Source organism: Nelumbo lutea, chromosome 2, assembly GCF_056320005.1.
Source record: "Nelumbo lutea isolate HS-2025 chromosome 2, American lotus-T2T, whole genome shotgun sequence".
In the NCBI taxonomy this organism is placed as follows: Eukaryota; Viridiplantae; Streptophyta; class Magnoliopsida; order Proteales; family Nelumbonaceae; genus Nelumbo; species Nelumbo lutea.
In genome coordinates, this window is record NC_142685.1 from 19212112 (window position 1) to 19238988 (window position 26877).

General features: G+C 38.1%; 2 protein-coding genes across 5 annotated transcripts; one reads left to right on the plus strand and one right to left on the minus strand.

The window, feature by feature from the left end:
- Positions 1 to 18468, minus strand: LOC148868983 (LIMR family protein At5g01460). The gene is made up of 14 exons (XM_088973817.1): positions 17706 to 18468; positions 17509 to 17594; positions 7415 to 7530; positions 6861 to 6971; positions 6342 to 6440; positions 6133 to 6255; positions 5299 to 5361; positions 5136 to 5200; positions 1617 to 1726; positions 1409 to 1523; positions 1256 to 1321; positions 739 to 849; positions 554 to 620; positions 1 to 453 (listed from the first exon to the last, which is right to left on the minus strand). Exons 1-14 carry the CDS (start codon positions 18053 to 18055, stop codon positions 406 to 408), a joined length of 1530 nt encoding a protein of 509 aa, XP_088829943.1. The 5' UTR covers positions 18056 to 18468; the 3' UTR covers positions 1 to 405.
- LOC148868984 (DNA replication complex GINS protein PSF3-like) lies at positions 18459 to 25760 on the plus strand. Of its 4 annotated transcripts, none has more exons than XM_088973820.1 (8): positions 18465 to 18713; positions 19097 to 19283; positions 22133 to 22314; positions 22406 to 22474; positions 22556 to 22656; positions 23167 to 23259; positions 25148 to 25287; positions 25373 to 25760. In XM_088973820.1, the coding sequence occupies exons 3-8, from the start codon at positions 22270 to 22272 to the stop codon at positions 25480 to 25482; spliced, it is 558 nt and encodes a 185-aa protein (XP_088829946.1). In that variant the 5' UTR covers positions 18465 to 18713; positions 19097 to 19283; positions 22133 to 22269; the 3' UTR covers positions 25483 to 25760. The 4 variants fall into 4 exon arrangements, with proteins under 4 accessions (XP_088829944.1, XP_088829946.1, XP_088829945.1 ...); XM_088973819.1 differs by having other exon boundaries at positions 22137 to 22314; XM_088973818.1 differs by lacking the exon at positions 19097 to 19283 and having other exon boundaries at positions 18459 to 18713; positions 22137 to 22314.
- Positions 25761 to 26877: the final 1117 nt, after the last annotated feature.

Here is a 26877-nt window from a genome sequence, read left to right on the forward strand (position 1 = left end):
TACCAAAAGAGAGATCTTTTTCTTGACAGATCTAGGTTAGAACAGTGGTCACTGGTCACATCCCTCAGAAAGTTATTGCCATAACAGGCACGTATCAACTTATAAAATAAATCAACGATGAAAATAATATATAGAAATAAGGGTAAAGGAAAAAAGAAATGGAAACAAATAGTATAAAGAAATACCATAAATGCCGCCAAGAAGAGTGGCAGCAGCAGGACTCACCACACTACTTGAACTGCAGCAACCAATTTACACTCGGATGAGATGGCCTCTTGACATCAACTTACGGAAACAAAATCAGGCCATTCACACCCAAATCTGAAAATCACTCTAAGATGAAAGACAAGTCTTTCTGAATTCTGAGGTTCCCCAGTTCCATGATCTTCCAAATAGCACATTATTTCAACTGGAAAGCTGGAACCTGCCACTTGGTTTCCTCCTTTGCCATCCCTGAAAATTCCAAGACAAAAAGGGTAGGTAGTCTAATCTGTTGTGTAGAACACCCAAGCAGTATATCTATTTAAAAGGGTATCTGTTTAGTGTGACTTACAAATGCCGCATAATATACAAATGTGAGACCTGCCAAAGCTATAAATGCAATTTGAAATACATTATATCTGCAAAGAACCAATATGTATCAATCTAACAGGTTCAAATCTAACCATTAGAGGCCCACCAAAAAAATGTAAATATTAGAGGAAAAATCAGAAAGCAAATAGGGCAGCTGTAATTTACTTGTACAGATATTTAATTCCACGAAGAGATTGCAATGTATGCCCAAATATTTCCTGAGCGGCAGTTGCTTGCGCATAGTATCCAAATGCTGTGGCACAGAATTGAATGACGCTGCAACAGCAAAGACCAGTAGTGATGATCACCGGAAATGACATCCGACCTTTTTCATATAATGATGCACTCCATGGTCCATACAAGCAATTTAAAAATACTAATTATTTAGGGGTAAATCCCTTAATCCATGTATATACCATAATCTATTGTCTAATAGAGAATCGGTTTGGTGGTTTCCAACTTACTGTATAAAATAGGAAAAGGAAAAAAATAAAAAGGATGGTGGTCTATTCAGCTACAACTGACCGCAGCCACACATCCAATGATGTTTGTGTGGCATTCTTTCTCTGATTAAGGGCTTGTAGATAGTGTGAGATAAATCTTATCTAATTAAATACCAAGTATCGATACATTTTTCTGTTTCAATTTGCACATAAAAGGGTAGTGGGTCAAGCATGCAGACCTTATGGAGCAAAGGAGGATGAGTCCCACATTGAAAAGAAACGAGTTCATGAGGGTTGCTCCCCACCTGAAACCAAATTAGTTGAATTGGAAATTAACAAAAAAAGTGCAAACACAGATGAAGTTAATGAGGAAGCCAGGGAGGGTTAGTTACTTCATTGGGTGAATGGTTATGAAAACTAATCTTAAACCAAGCATCATGGCCCCTGCAATTACTGCAAGAAGAAGGTAGAAGCAGAAGAAAGCAAATGCTGCAGTACCCAATAAGCCTGTTTAAGGGGTAGAATCTACAAGTTAGATTGTGAATATTCAAAATAAGTAGGTAAGACAAAAGATCACACCAAGGATTTATCAATACATACCCCAGATACCATCCAGTTTGATGAAAACCTCATTCAGGAAAGGAGAAAGGGGAGGATCAACCAATAGATATATCACAATGTGTACCACCCAAGCAATTGACACAATTAATCTGAAGGCAAATATAATGTGGTTATACTGAACTTTCAGCCCTTTGCCAAAATAGTACATAAATTAGCAATTGAAAACTAGACCACTATACTGCACTGATGACCAAAGGGACCCAGAAAAGCATGATTTACATCTGATTTATGAGAAACCAAAACAGCCCTATGGTTAACAAGTTAACATATTTCAGACCCTCACCTTAAATGAAAAGGGGTTAATGTCATCGAAACATTATCTTTTAATTTACGGGGGAAAGGGGCAACAAATAGTAAGTCTGATTATGAATACAATTCATAGCATATCAAATTGGAGACATTCAATAACACAACAATAATTTACGTTTAACTCCCAGAACCAATGGACCATGCTAGAAATAATCCAAATTGCAAGTTGACATTCTAATAATATTCTAGGATACAGCAAATCTAAAAGGCTAACCAAGCATATAAAAAAAGCATGCACAATCTCTTGGGCTCTTATAGCATGCCAAAGCTTCCAACTGAGAGCAGGAGAAGCTCTCCTGAATCACTTAATTCTTCTTACGAATGTTATCTCTAAATTCTATAGATTTGTTAATGATACAAAAAGACCAACTTAAAATTTCTGCAAATACTTTCCTATGAAGAATGGCCTTCTTATAACTTAATTTCTTTTTTTTTTTGAATTCTTATATCTTAATTTCTCCCTAGTTTGCTAGCTCAAGACCTCCATTTTTTGTTTAACACACCCCACCATAGTTTAAGAGATTTTTTGAACTGATTTCCAAAGAAAATCTGTAATGATTGCTTTATTCTATTTACAATTTGAATTGGTGCTCCAAAAACTGAGTTGAAGCATATAGCAGATTCATGAAGAGTGATATTATTAGGTACTTCTACCTCCAAGAAAGATACAATGCTACCAATTTCTAGCCATTCCAGAATGACACTCACCAAAACCTTTCTAATCCCTATCCTTTAGTCCTAAAATAATCCTTAAACCCTTCCAAGCCCATTCCCAATTGTAACCCTCCTAAACTCATAATTGTGTCATTCTAATATTCCATTCATTGGTAATAATGCTATCAGTCCTACATCACATGGTGCAACTATCCCTGTGATGCTAATATTACCTCTTTGTCCAACAGAAAAAATATATCTTGGTTAACTTGCTGCTACTACCCATAAGTTCCAGCTGTGGCTGTTTACAGGATGTTACCAACCAAACTGGACCAATTTCACCCGATATGGTCGGTTTCAGTTTAAAAAATGTTAGAACCCAATGACTCAGTTGAGTTGCAGGTTATGTCTTTGTAAGCTGAAATAAAACCAACGCAAACCAATGCATATATTAAAAGCCCTGGTGACCTGGCCTCTCTTTATGCTTTTTGTTTTGTTAGTTGAGCCAGGTTGTCAGTCGCTAGCTTGCCTCTGTATTCTCTAGTCTCTTGTTAGTGTCATACTTTAGTATGAAATGACAGAATTTCATACAAGCAAGAGAAAATCTGAGCCACAAACTTCGTGGGGGACCAAGTGTTATAGTTGGGCACACATGCCAATACAAAGGGGATGTGTGGTCACTATTTAATACCTTACCGTCTAAAGATGAACAATTGAACACTTCTATACATTTTAGCAATTTCCAAGTGAAAAACCTAAACAACTCTTTTGTCATCGATGTCCTATCTTTGAACCATTTTTTAGTTTTCTAAGGATATAAGTTTGTAGTGGGTCCCACATGGATCTTCAATAAGTTGCTTACTGGTCTTCCAGACATAGCTGTCTATTGTTTGGATTTTCCCTTCAGTTTAATTAAAACCAATTAAACTGACCAACAATTATGTGAAACCAACAGTTTTGGTTTTGATACCAATCAGTTGGTTTCAGTTTGCATAAAAATTATCCAACAGTTTTGGATCAGTTGATAAAATTATGTGAAACCAAAAATTATCCAACAGTTTTGGTTCCAGCCTTCCTAAAAATGCTTTAATTGCACAAACTAGTTTTGTCTACCTACAATTTGCTTTGTCATAGGCCATTTTCATCCCATTTATGGTTAGTGCATACTAATATTAGAGAAAGAGGGAATTTTACAAGAAAACAAGAAATCAAGAATTACAAGGAAATTTTTCAAAAGTACCATTAGAAATGCATCCCAAACTCCATTTGCCACATTACACGGCATGGTATTTGCTGATATAAGTAAACAAAAATATCAGGCATTTGAAGAGAAAAGCAAGCCTTGTCTTCTTTTGACAGTGCTAAATAACATTCAAGAACTTTTATTGGGCAATCCCACTCGAACAATGCAAATACTTTTTCTTAGAAAATGAATAATGCAATTCTAGAATCATCTTATTTCACCAACTAGATAAATCTAAGCCATTTGTCAACATATTTGAAGCCATGAAGACTGGCTAGAACCTCCTTTTGTTGGTATTATATAAACCAATAGTAGGGGCTTACACAAAGCAAAAGTAACTCTCCTACTGAGGTCAAAAAGGAAATTTTCAAAAGAAAAGAGATACACTAATACCTGGAAGTCACATATTTCCAAGGGAGCACCACTAGAAACTGAGCCCAATCTCATTCTCATTTGGAGAATGCCATGCTGCTTGGACTTGGAGTTTTTTTTTCCTGAAAAGGATAATGTATTGACTGCCTGTTTGGGAGGGCTTCCACACTGTGCCTTTTGGCTTAGGGAGGTGGAGCCCACCCAAAAAGCCTATAAGCATTGTTTGGTAAAAATCCAGAGAGCCAAATTTTGTCATTGTACAGCCATTTAGGAAGCTCTCCAGATAAGCCTCTTGCAGTATCTTCTTCAGATCCACTGCACATGAACCTAAGCCCTCCTAAATGGGTCCTGAATCAGTAAAAAGAAACCATATAGCTATTCAGACATCCAGATTAAAAGATTCACCATTTTATTCAGACATCCATTTGGACTTGGATGTCAATTTACTAGGGCAAATATTGCACCATTATATATTCCAACCCTAGAAGGATTACATGTTTGATCCCTTTGGGAGCTGAAGCTCATTGAGAGATTATCATTTCAACCTTGTTGATGATAGTGGAAAGAGATAACTAAACCATCAACAATTTCTTGTCCCTCCTAAGTTTCCCCAATGGACAGTCTGCACTCTGCACATATACTTTCCAAAGAACTGAACTACACCAAGTGAAAACTTGTATCCTAACAGTTGACCAATAAATGTAACTGTATTCAACAAAGTGATGAACCATAGCATGAACTACACCTAGTAAATAAGAAACATAACAATAATTATATGTTGCTTTCTCTTATTAATCAACAAAGTCTCAAACAAAACATAAGTGATGAACTATAGCATGAACTAAAGTATAAACCATTTCAAGAAATTATAAACTTCATATAATATGCAACTCATGCTATTTCTGGGTTATGCAACTCACCCTATAACTCCCAATACAAGTTTTGCCAAGTAGCCAAGAACAGTTAAAGCCCAAGCAGTCTCAGCCTGGATAAATCATGCATACAAGTGAGATAGAGAACTATAAAGAACCACAAATATGAACTTTTTTTGGTTGGCATGAAAAACAGGATATGGTCTATCACCTGCTCTCCTTGAGGATACATCTCCTCTAAAGCCTTAACATCTTCTTCCAAAAGAAGCAATTCCTGCAAATCAAGATGGCATGAAATAAGTTATCACTTACCAGAATATGCATAAAAGGAGCACTAATAATACAAATAGATTAATTTCAGTATGAATGATAAAAGGTGGTGCTTGGCTGGCTTTCCAAAAAGATCTTTCAAAGCCCAAAAATAAAAAATAAAAATAAAAGAAATCAGGCGTCCACAGATGGAGATAATACTTGGAAAGCCTGTCTGGTAACATCATTCTCCAAACCCCTGGCTTTGGTTTCATGACACAATAATGGAAAATGACCAAAGGGTGTCTTGTAGTAAACAACACATATAACAGAGATCTTTGTGTTTCAAAACAGATACTCAAGCATAGTTGTCAGAACACCAATCAAAGTCTCAAATTCAGAAAACTGAAAGAGACTGAGACTCCAATTGAAGCCTCCTGCTTTTGGCCTTTTTTGAGCTTCAACTTCTACTAGGCTATGGCCTTTAAACAACAATTCACCTACCATAAAAAATATTACTTGAACTTAATGGCTTTTAGAAACCCAGCCACAGCCTAACCAAAGAGGACCACAAGTCATTCAATTCATCTACAACTGCAAAATGGGTTAGCAAAAACTGAAAAGAAACATATAAGAAGTGAATGTCATGTCAAGGGGGTATAACAAGTAATGTAAACCAAACAAATCAAAAAGAGCATAAGAGCTTAGATCATAATAATATGCCTTCAATGATTTCAATATGTTAATATCATGCAGAAAAGGTACATTTAAGCGATCAAGAGTAAAGTTCTTCTACCTTTTCAACAGCCTTCACATTTTTACGCCATTTTCTTCCCTTAGAACCACTTCTCTCTTCACGATGAAGTGCATCAGCAGCTTTCTTCAATTCCCTTGCTTTCTTGCCAAGTTCAGTTGCCTCCTGCATTATATCAGTACCAATTACCATAACAAGATTGTTATCCCTAGATACCTAAAAATTTTAATAGAGTGCAAAGCCAAAAGCACCTTGATATACTGAGAGCGAGTAATGACAGCCTTGGGGCGCCGAATGAATGAAAATATGAGTCCTAAAGGCAGACATGCAATACCAACACCACCAAACATCTGCATGAAACATTGTGAAGGTATTATTTGGTAATAGACATTCTTCCAAGATGGGAAAGGACAAATTGCGTACACCAATTAAGAAAGTAAGAAAATACTAGTATTTCCAAGGTGTAGAATGGCACAGTGAGGCATAAAGCACCTCACCCACTAAACCTATTTCTTTAATATGATTTTAAGCATGTTTGTAGTCTCTACAGATCCATGTGATTTCATAAGAAACAACTGTATGCTACCCTTCAAACCTGCACCTCAGATGGATAGTCGGATACAAGGATAATCGCATAGAAAGAGTTTAAACTTTGGAAGTAATGATTTTATAGAAGACAACAACATGCTGCCATCCTTAAAACCTCCCTTCATACCAATAGATGGATGATCACATAGAAAAAACTTGACATCAATGAAGTATGTACTAACAGAGAAAAGCACTGATCCAGCAATGGTAGCAAGAGCAACAACATATTCTGGAAAGGTAGTACGCATAGTCCAAGTTTTCTCTGATGAAGCACTTGCTGAATATGCAGAGCACTGGAACAAAAAGAAAACAGAGAACATAGGAGAAGTCAGAAGACTTTTACCATGATTTAGAACCATACCTAAACCTTAAACACCAACCCAAAATAATAATTATTAAATAAACATTATTCTCAAAGGAGGATTGAAATAGAGATACTGAATTCATTCTATCTCCTTTTCTTCCTTTCCATCAATGTCTGTAATAACGATATTAAGAAATCACCAAATACAAGATGAGGATTCCAGTTTTTATTGGGATAAGTATAAAAAATCTATAATCGAGAAACAGAAGAATAGGCAAAACAGAGATTACATGAAGCATGTTTGAGGAACACCCCAACTTACACATCACCAACAGGCAAAAATAGAGGCAAACATTCAGAAAACAAAAAATTCCCAACCAAACATGAAAACAATTAAACCAAAGAAGATAGAAGCATGCAGTTGAGTAGAACCTCATGAATGCCACTTCCAATACATGGCTGACCACTTGAAAAATCCCAAGTGCTTGGAAAGCTCATTGTGGATGAAGAGAGGTGCCTCACAGTAAAGTCTACTTTTCCAACCACACCTAAAATCAATCAGAAAGAAAAACAAAATCAATGAGACAAGGGCAAAGTATAATAGAGAATCAATTAGAAGCAATGTGTTAACAAGAAACAAGATGAGCCTTAGCAAATATAATGTGAAGAAATAGTTACTAAGTCACGAGTGTGGGGTTCCATACCCACATCAGGCTCTAGTATGTGCGGTTCCCTACCCACACCTTTTATTTTCTAGTTATTTTTATTTTCTTTTAAGATTGGGCCAGTTCGCTTATTATGTTTATCCATATTGTGTTTTGTTTTACTAGGACTAGGACTATGTTATATTCTCCTATTCTTGTAAGGAACCAAAGGCTATAAATAAAAAAGTGCATGGGGCAGCAATCATCAATAACCGAACCCCTTCTTTCTTTCACTCCTCTCTTCCTTCCACTCTTCTTCTCTTCAAACTTGTGTATCTATTCTCAGATTACACAGCAGCAGTTCTAATTTATTCAAGTTAATGAAAGCAGAAATATAGAATCAACACAATCGGGGGGGGGGTCATAAGACTACCGGATTGCCAGCAAAAAACAAGCAAGTCACCTCCAATTTTAACATTTCTGACAAGTCCTCCATATGATAGATGCATGAAGCCATGGCACCCAACCAGGTAAAATTGGAAAAGACACATAAAATAATTTCATATCTGATTGCTCAAGTATCCACATCTGCCACCATTGTAATTAGTAAATTTGCCTATATACATGCATTATACGTGTACTGATTTTTTTTAAGGATAATGTCCCAAATTGCATTTTTTCAAAACTATGGAAAACATATGTCAAAAATGCAGGAAACTGTATTATATGATGCATATATTAAATGTATTATACACATTTTGTTATGGGCCCGGGCGTAGGACGCGTCACGGGTCGGTCCACGGGGAAAAGCTCTTGTTTTCCCTTGTTCCTCCCCTTCCTAACTGAACCTATCTTGGCATCCTAGAGGGTGATTTGTCCAAGAGACCACCCGAACTTTCCTCAACTCTTTTCTTGACTGAAATTCTTCAATATGTTTATTGAATAATATCATCTCCTTAAATAGGAGATTACAAGAGGTAGGGATACTCCTTACTGGATTCGACTTCTTACAGATAAGATCCCTATCTTGAGAAGGATAAGACTCCCTAGATAAATCAAACTCCTACTATAAGACTCCCTACAAAACCTTATTGTACTAGATAAATGAGAAAAACAAATAAGATAATTGTGAAAGATAAGATAAAGTAAGTTGCGGCCTAATCCTACGTACTCCTACGTGGACTCCTCGCCATTGTTGTTGCTACTGCCTGCAGTGGTATTCCCAACGAATGCATCCACAACATTACTCCCCTCTTGGACTACGAGCTTGTCCTCAAGCTCGACTTCAGGGTGGGTGTTGGGAAACACTGTCAAAGGAATCCCAAATAGGTGGAATGACTTTGCCCTCCTAGATTGGGTTCCAATGAAGAGGGTTCATCCTCATCTTCCTCTTGTTTCACCAGGAGGCAGAAAAATCTCTTGCACTTCCCTACTGAGTAGAGTTCATCGCAATTAAAACATTGTCCCCTCACCCTGCGTTCTGCCATCTCAGCCCTGGACAAGTGCTTAATAGGGGGTGCAACGATGCTGCTCTCCATACTGGATGCTGATATGGAATTATTGCTCGTCTGTGGCTTCCGTTCTTGGCTGGCTGCTGAGTATGGAGCCATTCCGAGTGGTTCCGGGGATGCCCATGCTGATGGAGGCCGCCCCATACTGAAGGTTCCGTGGGTGAGTTGCAGTTTCCGTTCGAAGGCGCGTGCGAGGTTCATTGCTGTGACCAGGTTGGGAGGGTGTTGCATCTCCACGTCCACTCTTAGGGGTTCTGCTAGCCCTGCGGTGAACATATCGACTTGCTGATCTGCGTGAACCGAGGTTGCTCTGGCGAGAAGAGTTTGGAACTAGCATTGGTATTCTGTCACGGTTCCAGTTTACTTGAGGTTGATTAACTCGCCTAGCGGGTTGCTTGTCAATGGGGGTCCAAACCTGAGGAGGCAATAGGATTTAAATTGCTCCCAACTGAGCCCGAGTTTTTCTTGCTCCAAACGATAGAACCAAAGCTATGCCTCTTCCGATAGGTGGAAGGCGGCCAGGCTGACCTTGTCTTTGTCATTAGTGCGCTGATTACGAAAGAACTGTTCGCAGCGATACAACCATCCTAACGGATCTCCGGTGCCGTTGCAAGACGGGAATTCCAGCCGGCTATATTTGGGAATAACTGCGGCTATCGGGGTAGCGATCTACTGTTCGCTGGATGTCTCTGCCCAGTCCGGACGGCGACTATTGGTGGTGGCGGTTCCCTCGAAACTTCTTTCTTTGTTGGAGAGGAATGCTTCCAGCATGCGTCGCAGCTCCCAGACATCATCCTTAACTTCACGAACCTCCATGCTAGTCTCTGTAGGCCTATGCTCCAGTTCGTAGACCCTGGATGATAGCGGCTCCTGTTCCCCCATGACGGTAGGCTCTGATACCAGAATGTTATGGTCCCAGGCGTAGGATCGCATCACGGGTCGGTCCACAAGGAAAAGATCCTGTTTTCCCTTGTTCCTCTCCTTCCTAACTGAACCTATCTTGGCGTCCTAGAGGGTGATTTGTCCAAGAGACCACCTGAACTCTCCTCAACTCTTTTCTTGACTGAAATTCTTCGATATGTTTATTGAATAATATCATATCCTTAAATAGGAGATTACAAGAGGTAGGGATACTCCTTATTGGATTCGACTTCTTACAGATAAGATCCCTATCTTGAGAAGGATAAGACTCCCTAGATAAATCAAGCTCCTACTATAAGACTCCCTACTAAACCTTATTGTACTAGATAAATGAGAAAAACAAATAAGATAACTATGAAAGATAAGATAAAGTAAACTGCGGCCTAATCCTACGTGGACTGCTACGTGGACACCTCGCCACTGTTGTTGCTGTTGCTACTGCCTACGGTGGTATTCTTCCCAACGAATGCATCCACAACACATTTACATATACAAAATTACAAATATACAAAATTTTTACCCCTAATGTTTAAATGAGAACATAAATACAAATATTCATTAGATTGATCTTTTACTGTTTTATGCTTATTTGATCAAAATTTTTTCGTAATTTTTGTCCTTAGTATTGTACATGAACATTTTGTGCACCATATTTATACCATACACAAATTTATTAACTATGGCCACAGGCCACCATCTTCTTGTTTTCATATTAAGTCTGGTCACTAAGTACCAAATTGAATTCCTCATTTAAATGAGTTAATAAGATTTGCCAATTGACAGCATAGCATGATGGGAACTGGCAAGGACCAAACTTTTTCAGGACCCAATATATCATCCTTCATGTGCTTTGGCTATGCTATAACCTCAATATATCCCCAGATAAAGAACAGTGAAAAAAATGGTGCATGCACAAGACATTGACTATAATATGGTGAAGTTGGTCCTTGTCTCCTTGAATCAAAATAACCATACTCAATAACCCATTCACATGTTATCCTTAAGGCAAACTAATCTCCTACAACTCCACACATTTTGATCACCTGAATTAAACCTAATCCATCAAAGGAATTCACTCATTGGGTTTTCAAATAGGGTGAGGGATGAAGAAGCTTCTAGTGTGATTAATCTGGTAAAACTTCTTGATGAAGTCTGTCTGGACCCCTCAAAACCAGATGGCATATTTGGACTCCCCATCCATTGGGTTTCTTACTTGCACATCCTTCTCTAAGGCCCTTGAACCTCTAATCATCCCCCAACTTTCATTCCCCATCAAAGAAGTGTGGGGTAAGCCTATCCCCCCTAAAATTGGGGCCTTTTGCTGGGAAGTGTATCATGAAAAGATCAATACCTTATTTGGACTAGGAGGTCAGCAAATGCTTTAGCTGACATTCTAGCAAAGCAAGGAGTAAATCGGGAGTCTTTGTTTTGGGCTGTCTTGTAACATGTTTTTTATGTTCAGGGGTCACCTTATTTTCTGTAGGTGACAATTTGTATTTCTGCTTTAAGCTAATGAAAGTTACCATTTCCTATAAAAAAAATAGATCAATACCTTGGGCCAACTACAAAAGAGAAAGATCAAGTTGGTGTTTATCCCCAAATCGGTGCATACTTTGTAAGGCTAATGCCGAAACCCGTTTTCATTTATTAATCCTCTGTCCTTTGTTACTTGTATTTGGGAAAGGTTCTTCTCTATCTTTGGTTGCAGGTGGATGGAACCTTCAAATGTGGGATTTTTTTTTGGATCAATACCGGTGAATTTTATTAAGAATTGAGAAATTACATAGCAAAGGAGCTAAAAAAACTTTAACTCCCTAATACACCAATGTACACCCAAACCGTAAAGAAATTACAAAACAGCGCAAAAAATAGAGTTTCTGTTCACCCCTTGCCTAGCTAAACCATCTGCCAATGAATTTGCACTTCTCTTTACCCATGTACAACGAACTTCAATGTCCTTAGCCACCTAAATTTCCGCTTTTCATTGCTGTAATTCCAGAGCTTAGATTTGTCCTCTTTTAGCCAGTTCACCACAATTTCAGAATCGCCTTCTATGATCAATTTTTTAATATGCATGTCCTTGACCCTTTGTACCCCTTCAAGAGCTCCTAGTATCTCAGCCCTGAAGGAATCTCCCACCCCAACTGGACCAGAATACATACTAACAGATTCCCTTTTTCATCCCGTATCACTCCCCCTATTCCGAAGGGCCCTGGATTCCCTATACTGCTGCCATCAAAATTCAGTTGATGATCAAGAAAATGGTGTGAACAATATGGGCAAAAATGCAAGAACCATAGTTGTCAAGGCAACTAGGCGATTCTGGGGGACACTAGGGCACCTAGTCGCCTAGGCAACACCTACGCAATAAAAATTTTATGATATAAAGAACTAACTTTTGTCTAGTTGCCTAGTTTTATATACCACCATTCAGCATGCATATTAATTGAAAAAATAGCAAGTCTCCTTATTAAGAACATTGAATTTCCTCTAAAAATGTGCAAATCATCATAACTAAAAGATAAAAATGTTTTAAATATATTAATTTCATTATGTTCAAAAATAATTCTACTATAATAAGTATTCAATAGAGCAATTTCATATTAACTAGCAACTAAAGAAGGTTTTTGACTTTATAAGATAAAAATTCAAGATGGAAAGTGAAATAGAAATAAACAAGGATGGAGTTTCTATTTTATTTAATTTATTAGAGGGGGGAGAGAGAATAGAAAAAAAAAAAAAGAAACCTCTCTATACTTCAATTCATTCTTTTTTTTCTCTTCTCATAACCCTTTTAGCTTTTAAATTTCAATAATAACACATTAAAACAAAGTATAAAATGATATATATAGTATATAATAGAATGTATTAACACACATATTAATAAGATGCAGCAATATAAATCTTTTTCGTCCATCAAAGCAGAGTGGAGTTCAATCTCAAGAACAATTCAAGAATCGTTCTTGGACTCTTCCTTCAGCAAAGATAAAGATCTATAACATGATCTTTAGAGTCCTTCCAAAGCAGAAGATGGTGAAGGTTTGAGTTGATGTAGGAAAGGTTGGGAAGATGAACGAGAGGACGATGCTGTTAAATGTGAGTTTAGTGGGAGCTGCAGTTTGCAGGGGAAAGGTACGAGTTGAGACTAGTTGTAGAAGGGGAAGATGGAAGTTTTTTAAGTTCAATTCAGGGGAATAGGTGGAAAGAAGATTGCTCGGGAGAGAGGGAAGAAAAGACTATGAGCAAGGTCTAGGAGAACAAAGCAGATGAAGGGAAGTCGAAGGATCAGTCAAAGAAAGAAGATGGAATTGAGGTGGGGATTTGAAGGGCAGAAATGGAATTTTAGACAATTTGGGGAATGGGGGAGTTAATAGTGGAGGAGCCAATGTTCAGCCACAGGTCGAAGATGCAAAAGCTTCAATAGGGGAGGTGAGTTCAGCTCCAACACAGGCCCATTCCCCTTAGCTAGGGGTGGGTGATTTGTCTATTTCAATAAGATCTTAAATGGAGGAAGAAGATACTGGTTCAATTGATGAATAAGGAAAAGACAATTGTGAGAAGGGGTTTGACGCTGGTTTGCATGAAGAAGACTAAGTACAAATAACACATAAGGAATTGGCTTTGGAGGAGCAGCCTAAGAATCAAACAGAGGTGAGTCATAGGGCTAGGGAAGAAGAAGAGAGGATTGAAGGTGGAAAGAGAAAGTTTCAATTCGAGTTTGAAGGGGGATAAGAAATAAAAAGTTCATAATAGGAAGAGGTCTTTTGGAATTGCCACAGGGGTAGCAAGGGGGAAGGGGTGAGGTGAGAGATTGGGAGGGGCATCTAGAGGAGGAACAGGTAGGGAGGAGGAGAGAGAGAGAGGGGGCAAGGTACAAGAAAAACACTAGAATAATTCCAAATGGAGAGAAGTGAAAATTAGTAAATTAGTGGAGGCTGGAGAGGGAGGTGATAGTGGGCAAATCCTTAGGCTCACTCTTCTAAGGAGGGGAAAGCTTTGCAAGAATTGCATTCAAGTAGTTTGAGAAGAATAGGAGGGAGGAGAAAAACAAGAAAAAAGAAAGAATTGAGGACAGAGGGTGGGACGAAGAGGGGGGTGAGGAGTCGCTGGTTAAAGAATGAGGAGTTGAGATTCAAAATTCTCCAAGGAAAACAGAAGGGAAGAGGGAAAGGTAAGGGTTTTAAGTTGGAACTTGAGGAGCTTGAGGGAGAGAAGTAGGAGGGTTGAGGTGAGGAATGTACTTAGAAAACATAGTATGGAGCATGAAAGCAAGGATAGTATAGAGATGCATCCCATTTGATGCACTAGTGGCCGTGGCAGGGAAACTAGTGTCAAATTGGGTGTTGGTGCTCCTTGAGTTTAACCAGATTAATAGATCATATTTGGGGAGCTTTTGGAATGTTCTTGAAATCCATGCTTGTATTGCTGAACAAGTTCATAGTTGATTTGTATTGGTGGGGTGTCATTACTTATTATATATATAATAAGAAAATATTTAACGAGAGAAGTCAGGAATCAGTATTTGAATGTGTCTTGGCTAGGGTGATTTGGGTCAACTCCTTGGAGATATTTTCATTCTTTTTTTTTATAGGAAACGGTAACTTTCATTAGATAATTAAAAAGATTACATATTTTCATTCTATTCACATGAGGATCTGTGGAGGAGTTGGAGAGAGATGGGTGCATCTTCTTCAAAGAAGCAAAAGTCCATAAAAAATGGACACCACCAGAGGAGGGATTCATCAAAACTAAACTTTGACAGAAGTAGTGTTGGAAATCCAGGCCCATCTGGTATTGGAGGTGTCTTTAGAAATGGGGAAGGAGACATTACTGCTTTGTGTTCAGGACAATTGGCAATGGGGACTCTATAAGGGTGGAGCTATATGTTGTGATTCATGGACTACAAAGAGCAAGAGAAATGAACTTGACTAATCTAATCATAGAAGGTGACTCCACGGTTGTAATTAGGTGGCTTAAAAATGGTGAGAATGCAAATATGGACTTTTAGGAATGAAGTTAAACAGATCAATTGGTTGGTAAGGAACATGAATGTCAAGATACAATGGGTTCAATGTTCTGCAAATGAGATGGCTAATAATTTAGCAAAGCAAGGGGATTTTAGAAATCAACCGTATTGGGCTTGCTTATAATTTGTATATCTTTGCAGGGGTAGGGTAATAATTGCTACCCCACCCCATGGTTGATGTAAAAAGGCAATATGGGCTTTCTAATCTAGCAAGCATAGACAATGAAAGTGGTAAATAGATTAGAGAAGATAATGAGGAATTTTTATGGGACCTAGGGAGTGATAAAAGAGATCATCTTATGAACTGGATTGGGGTGTGCAAAAGTAAGGAGGCATGCGGATTAGAAATTGGAAGAATGAAAGAAAAAATAAAATTGGCACTCTTGGGAAAATTGCTTTGGAAATTCCCAAAAGAATCAAAGGCATTGTGGCATTTGGTCATCAGAAGCGTATATGGGTTGCATCTGAATGGGTGGGACATGGATCCTACAAGGAATACATATGCAAGAAGCCCTTAGAACCTTACTCCCATCTTTTTACAACACATTAGTTATGAACTTATGATGCACTACGTCACTATCTAGGTCTGAATTGAAGTTCTGTGAGCATACTTGGTGTGGAGACTCTCCCTTCTTCCAAGCTTTTCCTACAATCTCTAATTTGTCAAACCTCAAAAATAAACCTATTTCTGAATTGATTTCTTTTGATGAAAGTGGATCGGTTTGGAATTTTGGGCTGAGGAGAGCTTTGAGGGAGTTTGAGATGGATGAAATGGTCTCTTTACTTGATACTTTCCAAGGGGTGGCTTTTTTTCTTGACAGAGGTTGATGAGAGAGTTTGGGTACCAAATACTAGTGGCTGTTTCTCCTGTGCTTCTTTTCTTCAAACCCTTCAGCAACCTACTAGTGCACACCTTGTCCTAGCTAAAGAACTTTGAAGCAGTCCCATTCCTTCAAAGGTAAAAGATTTTCTGTCGCGAAGTTGTTAATCCAGTGCTGAACTCTTGTGATAGACTCCAAAGGAAGCGGAAAAGAAGGTGTCTATTCCCTCATGTGTGTGTTCTTTACCTGAGAAGTAGGGAAAACACCAATCATCTTCTGTCACATTGCTCTTATGCTGCTTGGGTGTGGGGACATTTCTTCTCCCTGGCTAGTAATTGGGTGTCTCCAGACGATATATCATGTTTATTACAAAATTGAGTTGTATAACTCGAAGACAAAATTCTGTGGCAGTGTGTGCATGGGGTGATCCTATCATCCTATGGGGCTGTGGAATGAAAGAAATGCATGAATCTTTAAGACAAGGCAAGAATGGCTGAGGTGCTGACTGAAATGATAAAAATAAGTGTAGCTCATTGGACTTTGATTTGTGATGATTTCGAGGGTATTTCAGTTAATGACATGTTAAGGGGGCGAGAAGCTTCTGATTTCCAGGCATCATGACAGCAAAGGACAGCTGGTTGAATTGTTCCAGCTCCAGGCAGTTTGAAGCTCAATTTTGATGGATGCTGTCTTGGTAACCCAGGGGTATCTGGTATTGGGGGTGTGGTTAGGAGTTAGGAACACCAATGGCAATATGGTTTTCAGCTTCTGTGCTCCTATTGGATATGGTAATTCCTTCAGAGCTCAGTTGCAAGCTTTGATTCAAGGTTTGAAGTAGATGAATATGCAGGAAATGAGGTATGTGGAGGTAGAAGGAGATTGCAAAACCATAATCTGCTAGATGAGTTCTCATGATGACACTCCTTGGAAGTTTAAGCTGATGATGAGACAGGCACGATCTTCAGTTTCCAGTTTGAACAGTTCATTCGGTTTGGTTCCCAAATCCCAGGGAAATTAATGCCTTGGCTGATTCTCTTGCAAGAGTTGGGTAACAAGGGATCATTTATTCAGGGATGTCCAGGACGTGGGGATAATTTGTAACTTGTAACTCGTGTTGTATCTTGTATTGCCATTTCTTTTGTGAGTTGGGTTTTTTTTTGAGCTATCTTTGTTATCATTTTGCCTTCTGTTCACCTTAGTGAGCAGTTCGGTGTTCAACTCAACATATTGATTGCTTGTTTCAGTATGTTAAAAAACTTTACCGGAAGAAAGTATGATAAACTTGACTACAAATACTATAATTCTGGAGTGAAGAGCCAAATTGCTACACGTTCCTCTTACTTCCCAACATTAATTTAAAGGTTAGTATTTAGTTTCAAATATTATTGGTGGCCTAGATTTGTTTGATTGTTTGAAACAACTTTCAAAGAAATTTGGGTGAAATGCTAAATCACAAAAGATATCTTCAGAAAATAAAGAAAAAGGTACATGCTCCACATATTCCAGTTTTACACCATAGAAGACCATGGCAAATATTGGTGGCATAAATTTTTAAGAGAATCAAAGGAGTCTAAGTTGCAGCATAAAAAGGCATCAAACTAACCATATAAAATGCCAAGCATTAGGCCGCAAACAATGGCTGTCGTCACAACCCACATTAATGCGCTTTTTGCCCGTTTCCCTATGCTCCTGCACACGCACGATAGGCAGAAAATATCAGAACCAATATCAACCCAACGTCCCTTCAGAATCAAAACCAATCAATACGTCGACAAGTCCCAAAACCCTAGAGAGACTGACTTGTCCTCGTCGCCTTCGTAGTAGAACATCGCGAAAGGGATTACGAAGAAAACAAGAACTGCGTCAACGATGTAGACAATGAGCCAGAGTTCTTTCATCGGCAAGGTGAGATTACAAGCGCCATTGTAGATCGCGTGTTGACAGGCCTGACGGTTTGCGACATCCGCAGGAAGCATCAAGATGGAGATGGCAGCAACCGAGAGGCCAAGAACAACTACGAACTTTGGAAAATACGCCTGGTTCACATCGTCAGGATGCTGATAGTTGACAAGAAGGTACAAATTGACGATGAACACCAGAACACAGACCACTGCTGCGACGATCACAAGAGCGAGGTTGAAATCCCCCATCGGCCGAGCTTCCCAACCGAATCAAAACGATTCCAACCGCTCGATCGACAAATGGGGATTCTTTTGGCTGTTTTTGTTACCCTTCAACAAAGGAGAAAGAGTATCCTCATCTGATCTGTTCCTTCTCTTTCTTTCCCTTTCTTCAAGATTTTGAAAAAAAAAAAAAAAACCAGAGAGAGAGAAAGAGATGACGGGCTTCTCCGATGGGGGCTCTGTAGGAGCGAACCGTGTGCGTTTGAGTTGCGTGTGAAGATTGAATTACGATATTGTCCTTGCAATTCAGACATACATAGCACGAAAAATGAGTTACATTTTTGGGGTTTTTTTGTCATTTTAATTCACCCATATTATCAAATTCGGAGTTTCGGACAACCTATAAAGTTGAGGCAATGCAATGCAATCTAACATCATACATTCACGAGTCACGGCAAAAGAATGAATGAAGAGCTTCCAACGGCGCTACTTGTCAACCACTTCCTTGTGCTTGCCACGTGGACAGAGTTGACCTACAACGTAGACAGGGTCGCCACGTGGACAGAGTTTCCCTCGTTTGGCATTTTAATTTCAAGTTTCCCTCGTTTTACTTCGCTTCTTTTTTTTTGTCCTGTTCAAATCAACTTATTGTGCCCTTCGACTGGTGTCTCTCTCACTCTCTGAGGTAAGATCCCTGAAGGCTGAGGACCCCTTCTTTCGCCAAATCTTTCTTACTATTATGTTTAGAACTGTAATTTGCTTAAGTTTCTTCTGCCTTGTTTGATTTGCATATCTAGACAACGTCTTATCCCTTCTATTTCATTTCTAATTTGTTCTGTGGGTTAAAAATGGTTAGTGGCTTAGCGCCTCTCCCATGTTTGTTGAAGTGCAATCACTAAGAAATTTGCCTCCCTTGAGTTTCTTGTTCTGCTGTTCAGCAATAATCCGAAAAAAGTTTTAATTTTTAGTTATTTGGAAAGGGGGGGGGGGGGGGGGGGGTTTCTGAAATTTGCCACATGGGTAGAATTGGGTACGAAAAAGCCCGATTTTAAGAAGCTTCAAATATAGTTTCAGGAGTTTTCTCGATCTGGGCTTCCGAAAAATAGCCTTCTCAGCTACTTCATTCAAAACTCTTCTCATTCCTTCGCATACCTCAAACCGCAGCCGCAAACTGCCGGGGAGCTCCCGTTCTTCCTCGTGGATCTCACACAGATTACTTTGCTCTCAAACAGATTGACAAGGGGTATACGTGGAGGTTTGTCTCTAGCTCTGGTTTAGATAAGTCCCCAAACTGCCGTGGTAGTTCGACTAGTCTATCATTCTAAGGATTTTTCTTGCTCTCCCCTCATTATAATTTAGGTGATCTGTTTTGTTTTTACTCTGTTTTACTTTAGTTTGTTCATATTATATAGGTTTCCCCAATTAGTTTGAGTAATATATTTTTTTTATCAATAGTTTGAGTAATATATTCGTTCTCACTGTCGGAGAATTGACGTGACCATGAACCTCAAAAAGGAGGCACAAAGAGGGGAAGCAACCCCAGAAATTCTTTATTATCTAAAGTCAGGGAATTATATTGTGTTCTAATGCAAGGATCTTTATACTTAGCTTCTATATGCCACTTAGAAGACTATCCATTAACTTCTGTTCTCATTTTTCCTAAGTGATTAGGGCAATGGATGTGGCACTAGTGCTTCTGACCAACGATGCATTAAATGGCATCTATTGAGCACCTTCACGAATCCTTTATCACTTCCTGATTTTAGAAGTCATATAACCCCCCCCCCCCAAGGTCCTTAAGGCTGTGATCAAGTGACCTTTATGTACCTTAGTCTTAGATGGGATCAAAAGATAGTGAGACTACACATCCTCTTTAAATGATTTTTTTTGCAGGTTTAAATTTTAGTGATATTTTTTCCATTTATTTTGCCTGAAATTTTAGATATAGTATTAAGAAAATGTAATGTAAATTGAAAATTGTAATAAAATTATAAGTAGGGCAGCCCAGTGAATGAGGTCCCTGCCAAGGCGGGGTCTGGGGAGGGACAGATGTGCACAGCCTTACCCCTGCACATACAGAAGGGTTGCCTCCAAGATTTGAACCCTGGTCACCGAGGTGGCAATGGAGCAACCCAACCCTTGCACAAGGCCTACCCTCTATCACAATAATAAAACTTATCAAAAGAGTTCTGCCTTTTTATGGCATCATGTATTTTTACACTGTCCTGCAGAAAAACTGTGGCATGTGATCCTAGGTGCTTTTGGGTGGATAGGCTGCTTTCGAGCTTCAATTGCTCCTTCTTCTGCTAAGCTCAAAGCTTGGAGACTTAAGAAAGAGAGGGAAAGCACTTTCGGGTCTAATACTTTAGGCCTTGTTTTGGGGGGGGGGGGGTGTGCTCTGAAAAAAAAAATGCTTGAGTATGTGAAAATATAGCAAGCACATGGGAAGTGGTGATGGAGAGAATCAAAGACATTTTTGTGTTAGTGGCTTGTTGCTCACAAAGACTTCAAACAACTATTATATATCAGATTCTTAGACAGGGATACTTGGCTCTTATGTTAATGTCAGGCTAACCATACTGTGTATGGTCCATGCACAGTGCCATGGTGTATATGGCAGTTTGATATGTAAATGTCTTTTATGGTAATGCAATACTTTGTTGTTGCAAAAAAAGAGTACTGCCTCTATTTCTGAATTTAAAATATATATATATATATGGTTCTAGAATTTGCAGTGAGCCAAATTTTCCCAGATTTAAAACCATTATCTTTTTTAATAATGGCATTCTTTAAGGGCAAATGGGATATAATTCTTCCTCCCTCCAATTCCATGGAGTGGAGTTCAAATTTCAAAATAACTAGACCTCTTAGGGATTTCAAATTATGTTTTGCTTTTGAAATGGACCCAATGGAGGATTCGGGAACTTGTAGAATCGGTTCCTTATTCCCCTATCTCAATTCAATCTCTTCCAGTTTAAAGACTGTCTAAATGATATACAATCCAATAACAAATACACTTCTTGATAGATGGCCTTTCCTTAGAGAGTAAAGATGTGCTCCAATTTCTGGAATGGACAGGGGGTTTAGTTCCATTTTTGCCTTGACTGGGTGAAACTAAAACATATATCCCTCTCCCCCACATTATTTCAAATTCCATGTCTCAGCAGAATTTGAAGTCTAAAATCTACATTTTGCTGAGTTTTCTGGATGCATTCTACTTATTGAGGACAATATAAGAATAAAAACATAACAGCAGCTATAAAAAACTTATATGTAACAGGATAAAAATATAACTGTCCATAATAAATAAGAAATAGCATTTTCTCAACAATTCTCTTTGTTGTCAAGTGATGATATCCTAAGAAACTGGCATCTAGTGGAAAATTCTTCCTCTGTGAGAAGTTTTCTTAGGCTTTCTTGGTCCTCTCAGTGCCTAACAACATCAAATTGAATTTTGATGCTTTCTATTTGAGAATCCCTGTAAACTCCAACATTAGGGGAGCATTTAGGAACCATGAAGAAGATAGAATAGTGCTGTTTTTCAACACCATGGGATGTTGGTGATTCCATTCAAACTGAACTATTAGCAGTCTTACAAGGTATGAGATTGGCTAGATTTCTAGAGCTTGGAGAACTAGTGGCGGAAACTGATTCTCATACTAGTGTGAGTTGGTTAAAAAAGAATAGTAGCATGGGATATTAGAAGTTAGAATTATAGACACATAATGACAGAGATTGAACAGCTGGCTATAGGTCTGGGAACAACTTATAGTTGGGTTCCAAGATCTGCTAATAGCATGACAAGGGATCAACAGGGATCAATTGTATTGGGGTATGATTCCCCAAGGCAGGGGCTTGTAAATAGTATTCATGAGTTGGGGTAGCAAGGGCTAGACCTTACGTTAGGACACTTGGGAAGTTGGGATAACATTTTTGTATACATCAGTCTTTTTTATATAATTAATAAAGCATCCACTATTGCAGGTCAAGAAAATGAATCAAACTTCCAACCAAATTCACATATTTACTCCAAAAACATGCAAATTGAATTTTATACCCGAGTTTTTTTATCAATACCTGAATTTGTTTTCATGGTTGTGCAAGCTAGGGTACAAGAAGCATTTATGGTTGAAAAACAGATTTCAGAGTTCAAAGGAAGCCAATAGTTGCAGTTTTACTTCTAGAGGTGCTACAGAAACCAAAAGAAAAATTCAAGTGCAACTAGCTGCTTTTACTTAAAGATGGCACACTATTATGATATTGATGACATTATTATGGAGGGCGAGGTTGATGCTTGTATCTTCTCATGCTGATATTATTGCAAAAATGCAAGATTCTCAATTCTAACATCCACTTGTTCTTTGCATCTGGTCTCAGCTCATTTCGGTTTCTTTTCACATAGCAGCTAATGGAGTTGGACTTGACCCTGGCTCAGAAACAAATTGTGTAAGTTCCAAGTCATTGAACTGGTAAGAAAGGGCACACTATCGATTTATTCTAATTTCTTATGTTTTTTGTATGATTCAGGTTGAACAAGGTTCAAAGGTAGAATTGCCTTTCTGGCTAGCCCATGAGTTGCACCAGAGACAAGCAGTATCAATTAATGTGCCCGTCTGTTTCAATCAAAAGTAAAGATCATGGTACCTCTTGTTGAAGGCTTTGCATAAGGCATAAAAGTTTACTTGTATCAGGGCCAGATGGTGGGATGCCTACCTTACTTACATTCAGCTAGCACATGGCACATCTCTAACAATAATTGGTGTTCACTTTTGGATGCATCCAACTTAAAAATCTCCTAAGCTGAATCTTGACCCATGTGTCATAGCCTCCTGACTTTTAGACTTTCCTTTAGGCTATTCACCATGCTTTCTGATCATTCAAAAGAAGGAAAGAATATTTGAAGTTACAATCCTGATTAAATGATTTTGTTCAGCATAGGTAATCTCCTAGGTTGAAACTCTCAATTGGTTGGGTCATAAAGCCCCTATAGTTATGACCTACATGTATCTATGAGGATATTGACATTTTTCTTACAATGCTGATGCCATTTTCCAGGAAAAGAAAATGACTATTAAAAGGATGTGATACTCTCATATTTCTTTCTCTTATCTTCAATTTGATATTTTGTTGACTGCCAGAACAAGGAAGGAAATCCAGGCAGATGCTGCATGTGTGGATCTAAGGAATAGATGCCCCTATTTCTATGAGTTAGGATGCAAGATTGCACCCATGTGAGTTTTTCTCCCACCTTGCCACTTATGTACGGAAAATATGCTTATCAAGGATTCCATACTCCTTTTCCTATTACCTTGCCACTTAATGTATGTAAAACATGCCTATCAAAGACTCCATATTCCTTTTTCTATTCTGAAAACTTCCATGTCATTTATTTATTATCTAGATGTCATTATCAATTTCTATCCAGTCTAAATCAAGGAGATATCTCATTGGATTAGTGTCTTAAAAGGCACACTGTAAGTCTGACTATGATCATAACCAATTGATCCAATAGGCTTTTTGAAATATTTTATTTTTTCAGAGATATATATATATATATATATATATATATATATATATATATATATATATATATACATATATAATATTGATGAATAACTGAAAAAACAATTATTAGATACTTATGGAAATGTGACATTACAAACAGCCCTTGGGTAGGGTAGCGACTACTACCCAACAACATCAAAAGGAGAGAATAAGAAACATCTTAAAAGAAAGCCCAAAACAAATGACTTCTAGTAACCCCTTGCTTAGCCAAAGTATCAGCCAGCCCATTTCCATATTATTGTATATTAATTTTTTCTTTTCAAAAGTGGTGCTTCACTTATTTCAAGTGCATGCTTGCCTTGCACCTTGCTTCTCAAGCTCTAAGAATCACTTGCATTTTAGTTGCTGTAGCCTGTATTGTAGAGAACACTGATGTGGGCCCCACTGTGTTCGTAGGACAGCATGTGTAGTTATTTGTTTCAGTTATAGTAGTGTCAGTTTGAGTCAGTTTGTTAATTCAGTTGTTATTTATTTCAGTTTTTATTTACTTTCTTTATCATGTAAGTATTAAGGGCAGATGTGTCCTTTCCATTGTACTGAACATAACCTATAAATAATAAGAGAGTGGTGGCGGCAGATCTGTTAGAATCTGTCCCTCCTTTCAACCCCTTGTGTTCTCCTGTTTCTCTTCTATTCCTTCTCCTTTCTCTCACTTTTCTTCTGTTTTGTAAACCTAAAACCTATTAGGATTCAAGACTGATTACAGTCTTGATCTTCTACTTGTATAAAACACTGTTTTGCACCAAAGGTCAACCTTATCATAGACAGCCAGTCTCATTGAGCCATCTATGATATCCATCATTTCCATTGGCCAAAAATATGGTGAACAATATAGGTTTGGTCATAAATTGGGTCTTGTGTTCTTATAATTAACTGGAATCTTTATTTAATTATAGAAAGGAGTGATAATAGAGGCCTACAAAAGTGATACAGAGCTTTATATATTTCTAACTCGTAATGGCAACCTCTTGGCTCTGTTTAAGTGCATATTTCCAACAAGAAGTGCTACATATGGTCATGTTTGACTACCTTGTCTTTTATCTCTCTTTTTTGAATGCCATTGAAAGAATGATATATATTCTTTATCCTGCAAAATCATCATAGATCTGTTGTCTTGTCAACTTGTTGGATATTGATGGTAACCATGTTGTATGATGTGTACTATCATAGATCTTTACTGATGATATGGTTCAAAGCAATATTATTAGGGTATCTTTGGTTCCCGGGAATATGGGTCTAGAATCAGAATCCGAATCCAACTGTTTGGTTGTGTGGAATTGGAATCATATTCCCATTCTTGGTGGAATGGCATTCCCCCATTTGAGGAAATGGCCATTCCTACCCCCTCCCTAGGACAGAGAATCCATTCCAGTCAATTTTGATTCTAATTCCAACCATGAACCAACCAGACCCTTGGGTTTTTAGTCTGATATCTTTTACTGATGAAATCAGGTAGCACCACATGGCAAAAGTCTGCTAGGGCTGATTTATGCCAGTTGCAATTTATGACACAAATGGATTGTATTTCTCACTGAGCTCTTGTGTGATGTTTAGGGTTGGTGATAGAACTATTGGGTCCTTCCTCCTGTATACATTTACATGCAGATACAAGGAAGTTCTGAGCAAGGCACATAGTTCAGCATTTGTAATGGCTCCCAAGTTTTTGACACTTCTTACAAAAGAAGAAACACAATGTAATATTTAATTTAGTGTTTGACAATTCTTTGTCTCTTGTTCTCAATGTGAAATTGTTTATCTATGGTGTTGTTCTTTTTGAAGTGTATGAAGCAGCTAGATCTTCAATGGCAGCGTTTAGAAAATGGCGTCTTGGCGGGCCAAGATTTGAGAAAGCATCCATCCTTGGGAAGAAGAGGAAACCTAATGATTAGGTGGTAGCACTGACTATGCAAACCATCCTTGTTCCTTTGTGGCAACCATTGTATGGTTTTAATATTTTTCTCACACTTGTGGTAACCATTGTATGATAGCAGTTGTGGTTCTAATAAAGGACCATCAGTTCTTTGTTTTTGCATTTTTTTCCCCTTCTCTGAGTTCTACTAATTGACTATTGATTGTGGTACTATGGGTGGTCAAAGTGGGCAAAGCAGAATTGAACCTTATGTAGAATTATTATATTATTTCAATAATATTTTGTTTCATTGTGTAATCAGTGCAACAAGGAATGTTGTAAAGAAACAATTAGCTATTATCTAACCAAAGTGCAGAAAGAAAACATTTCCTTTTGATAATTTGGAGTAAAAATAACATTTTTAGGTGGGAGTAACAAAGCCTAGAATTTTCATCCAAGATCATGATTGTTCTGTCACTGTTGACTACTGACCAAGGCCATGCCCTATGAGCGTGGTTAAAAGTATCAACAAGCTTGATACTCAAAAGTTGAGTACCGAGTGTGTTAGAACATGGATACACTTTATTCATTTTTTTAGTTTAATAATTCAAGCACATTTGTATTAAGAGGGGTTCTAACGCTTAAAATCATTGAAACCCCTCAAATGCTTGTATTTAGCATTTTGGTGACCCTGAAACAGATATGTATCAATACTTTGAAGTTTGAACAATGCTTATGAGGTTGATCAATTGTATATTGTGAATTACTAAGATTGCCTAATCAAGAAATTTCTTTCTAGAGTGATCTTCCTGTAAGGTAGCTGTAACTTTTGCAGAAATGGTTTTATAAATTGCATGTACAGATTGAGGCTTTGTTTGGTTTACAGAAAACAAGAGGGAAAGAAAAAGTTGAAGGGAATGTTATTAATGAATTTCACAAAACTCTTATTTTTTATCGAACTAAAGACAGCCTAAGCTCCAAGGAAAAGGAGTCAAATGTGCAGTGCAGTTGTCTTAGCCCAATACCAGGTCAATGGCATGCCTTGAGGGATTTCTAGGGTTTGGAGGAGGGATCAGAATTGTGTAGTCAATTTGCCTACCAAAGAAAGAAAGGCATGCCACTTTCCCTCTGAATAAAATTAAAAAGCCTTTCAAGTCAAAGGGTAGGATTAGAGCTGTTTCCAATGCTGCATAAAACTCGTATGGCTAAAGGAAAAGGTCATAACTAAACTCTTTTTTAGTTTGAATATGTTGTGTAAGATGTTTGCTCCAATAAGAGTTTTTTTGGCTCAGTTTGGAAGAACCGAAGGAGTACAAATACAAATATATAGAGTGCAAAACATTGTATTTTATATTATTTTGTATGTTTTTTACTATATATATTTGTATTTGTATTCCTCCCAAACTGAGCCTTTGCTGCAAGATGATGGGGAAAT

Excerpts from the sequence above, each read along its gene's own strand:
- LOC148868983 (XM_088973817.1), bottom strand. The coding sequence starts at position 18,055 with ATGGGGGATTTCAACCTCGCTCTTGTGATCGTCGCAGCAGTGGTCTGT. Across the intron at positions 17,595-17,705 it reads TACGAAGGCGACGAGGACAA|GAGCATAGGGAAACGGGCAA; the intron begins GTCAGTCTCTCT and ends GTGCGTGTGCAG. Across the intron at positions 621-738 it reads GGAATTAAATATCTGTACAA|ATATAATGTATTTCAAATTG; the intron begins GTAAATTACAGC and ends GGTTCTTTGCAG.
- LOC148868984 (XM_088973818.1), top strand. The coding sequence starts at position 22,270 with ATGGCACACTATTATGATATTGATGACATTATTATGGAGGGCGAG. Across the intron at positions 22,315-22,405 it reads ACATTATTATGGAGGGCGAG|CTCATTTCGGTTTCTTTTCA; the intron begins GTTGATGCTTGT and ends ATCTGGTCTCAG. Across the intron at positions 25,288-25,372 it reads TACAAAAGAAGAAACACAAT|TGTATGAAGCAGCTAGATCT; the intron begins GTAATATTTAAT and ends TTCTTTTTGAAG.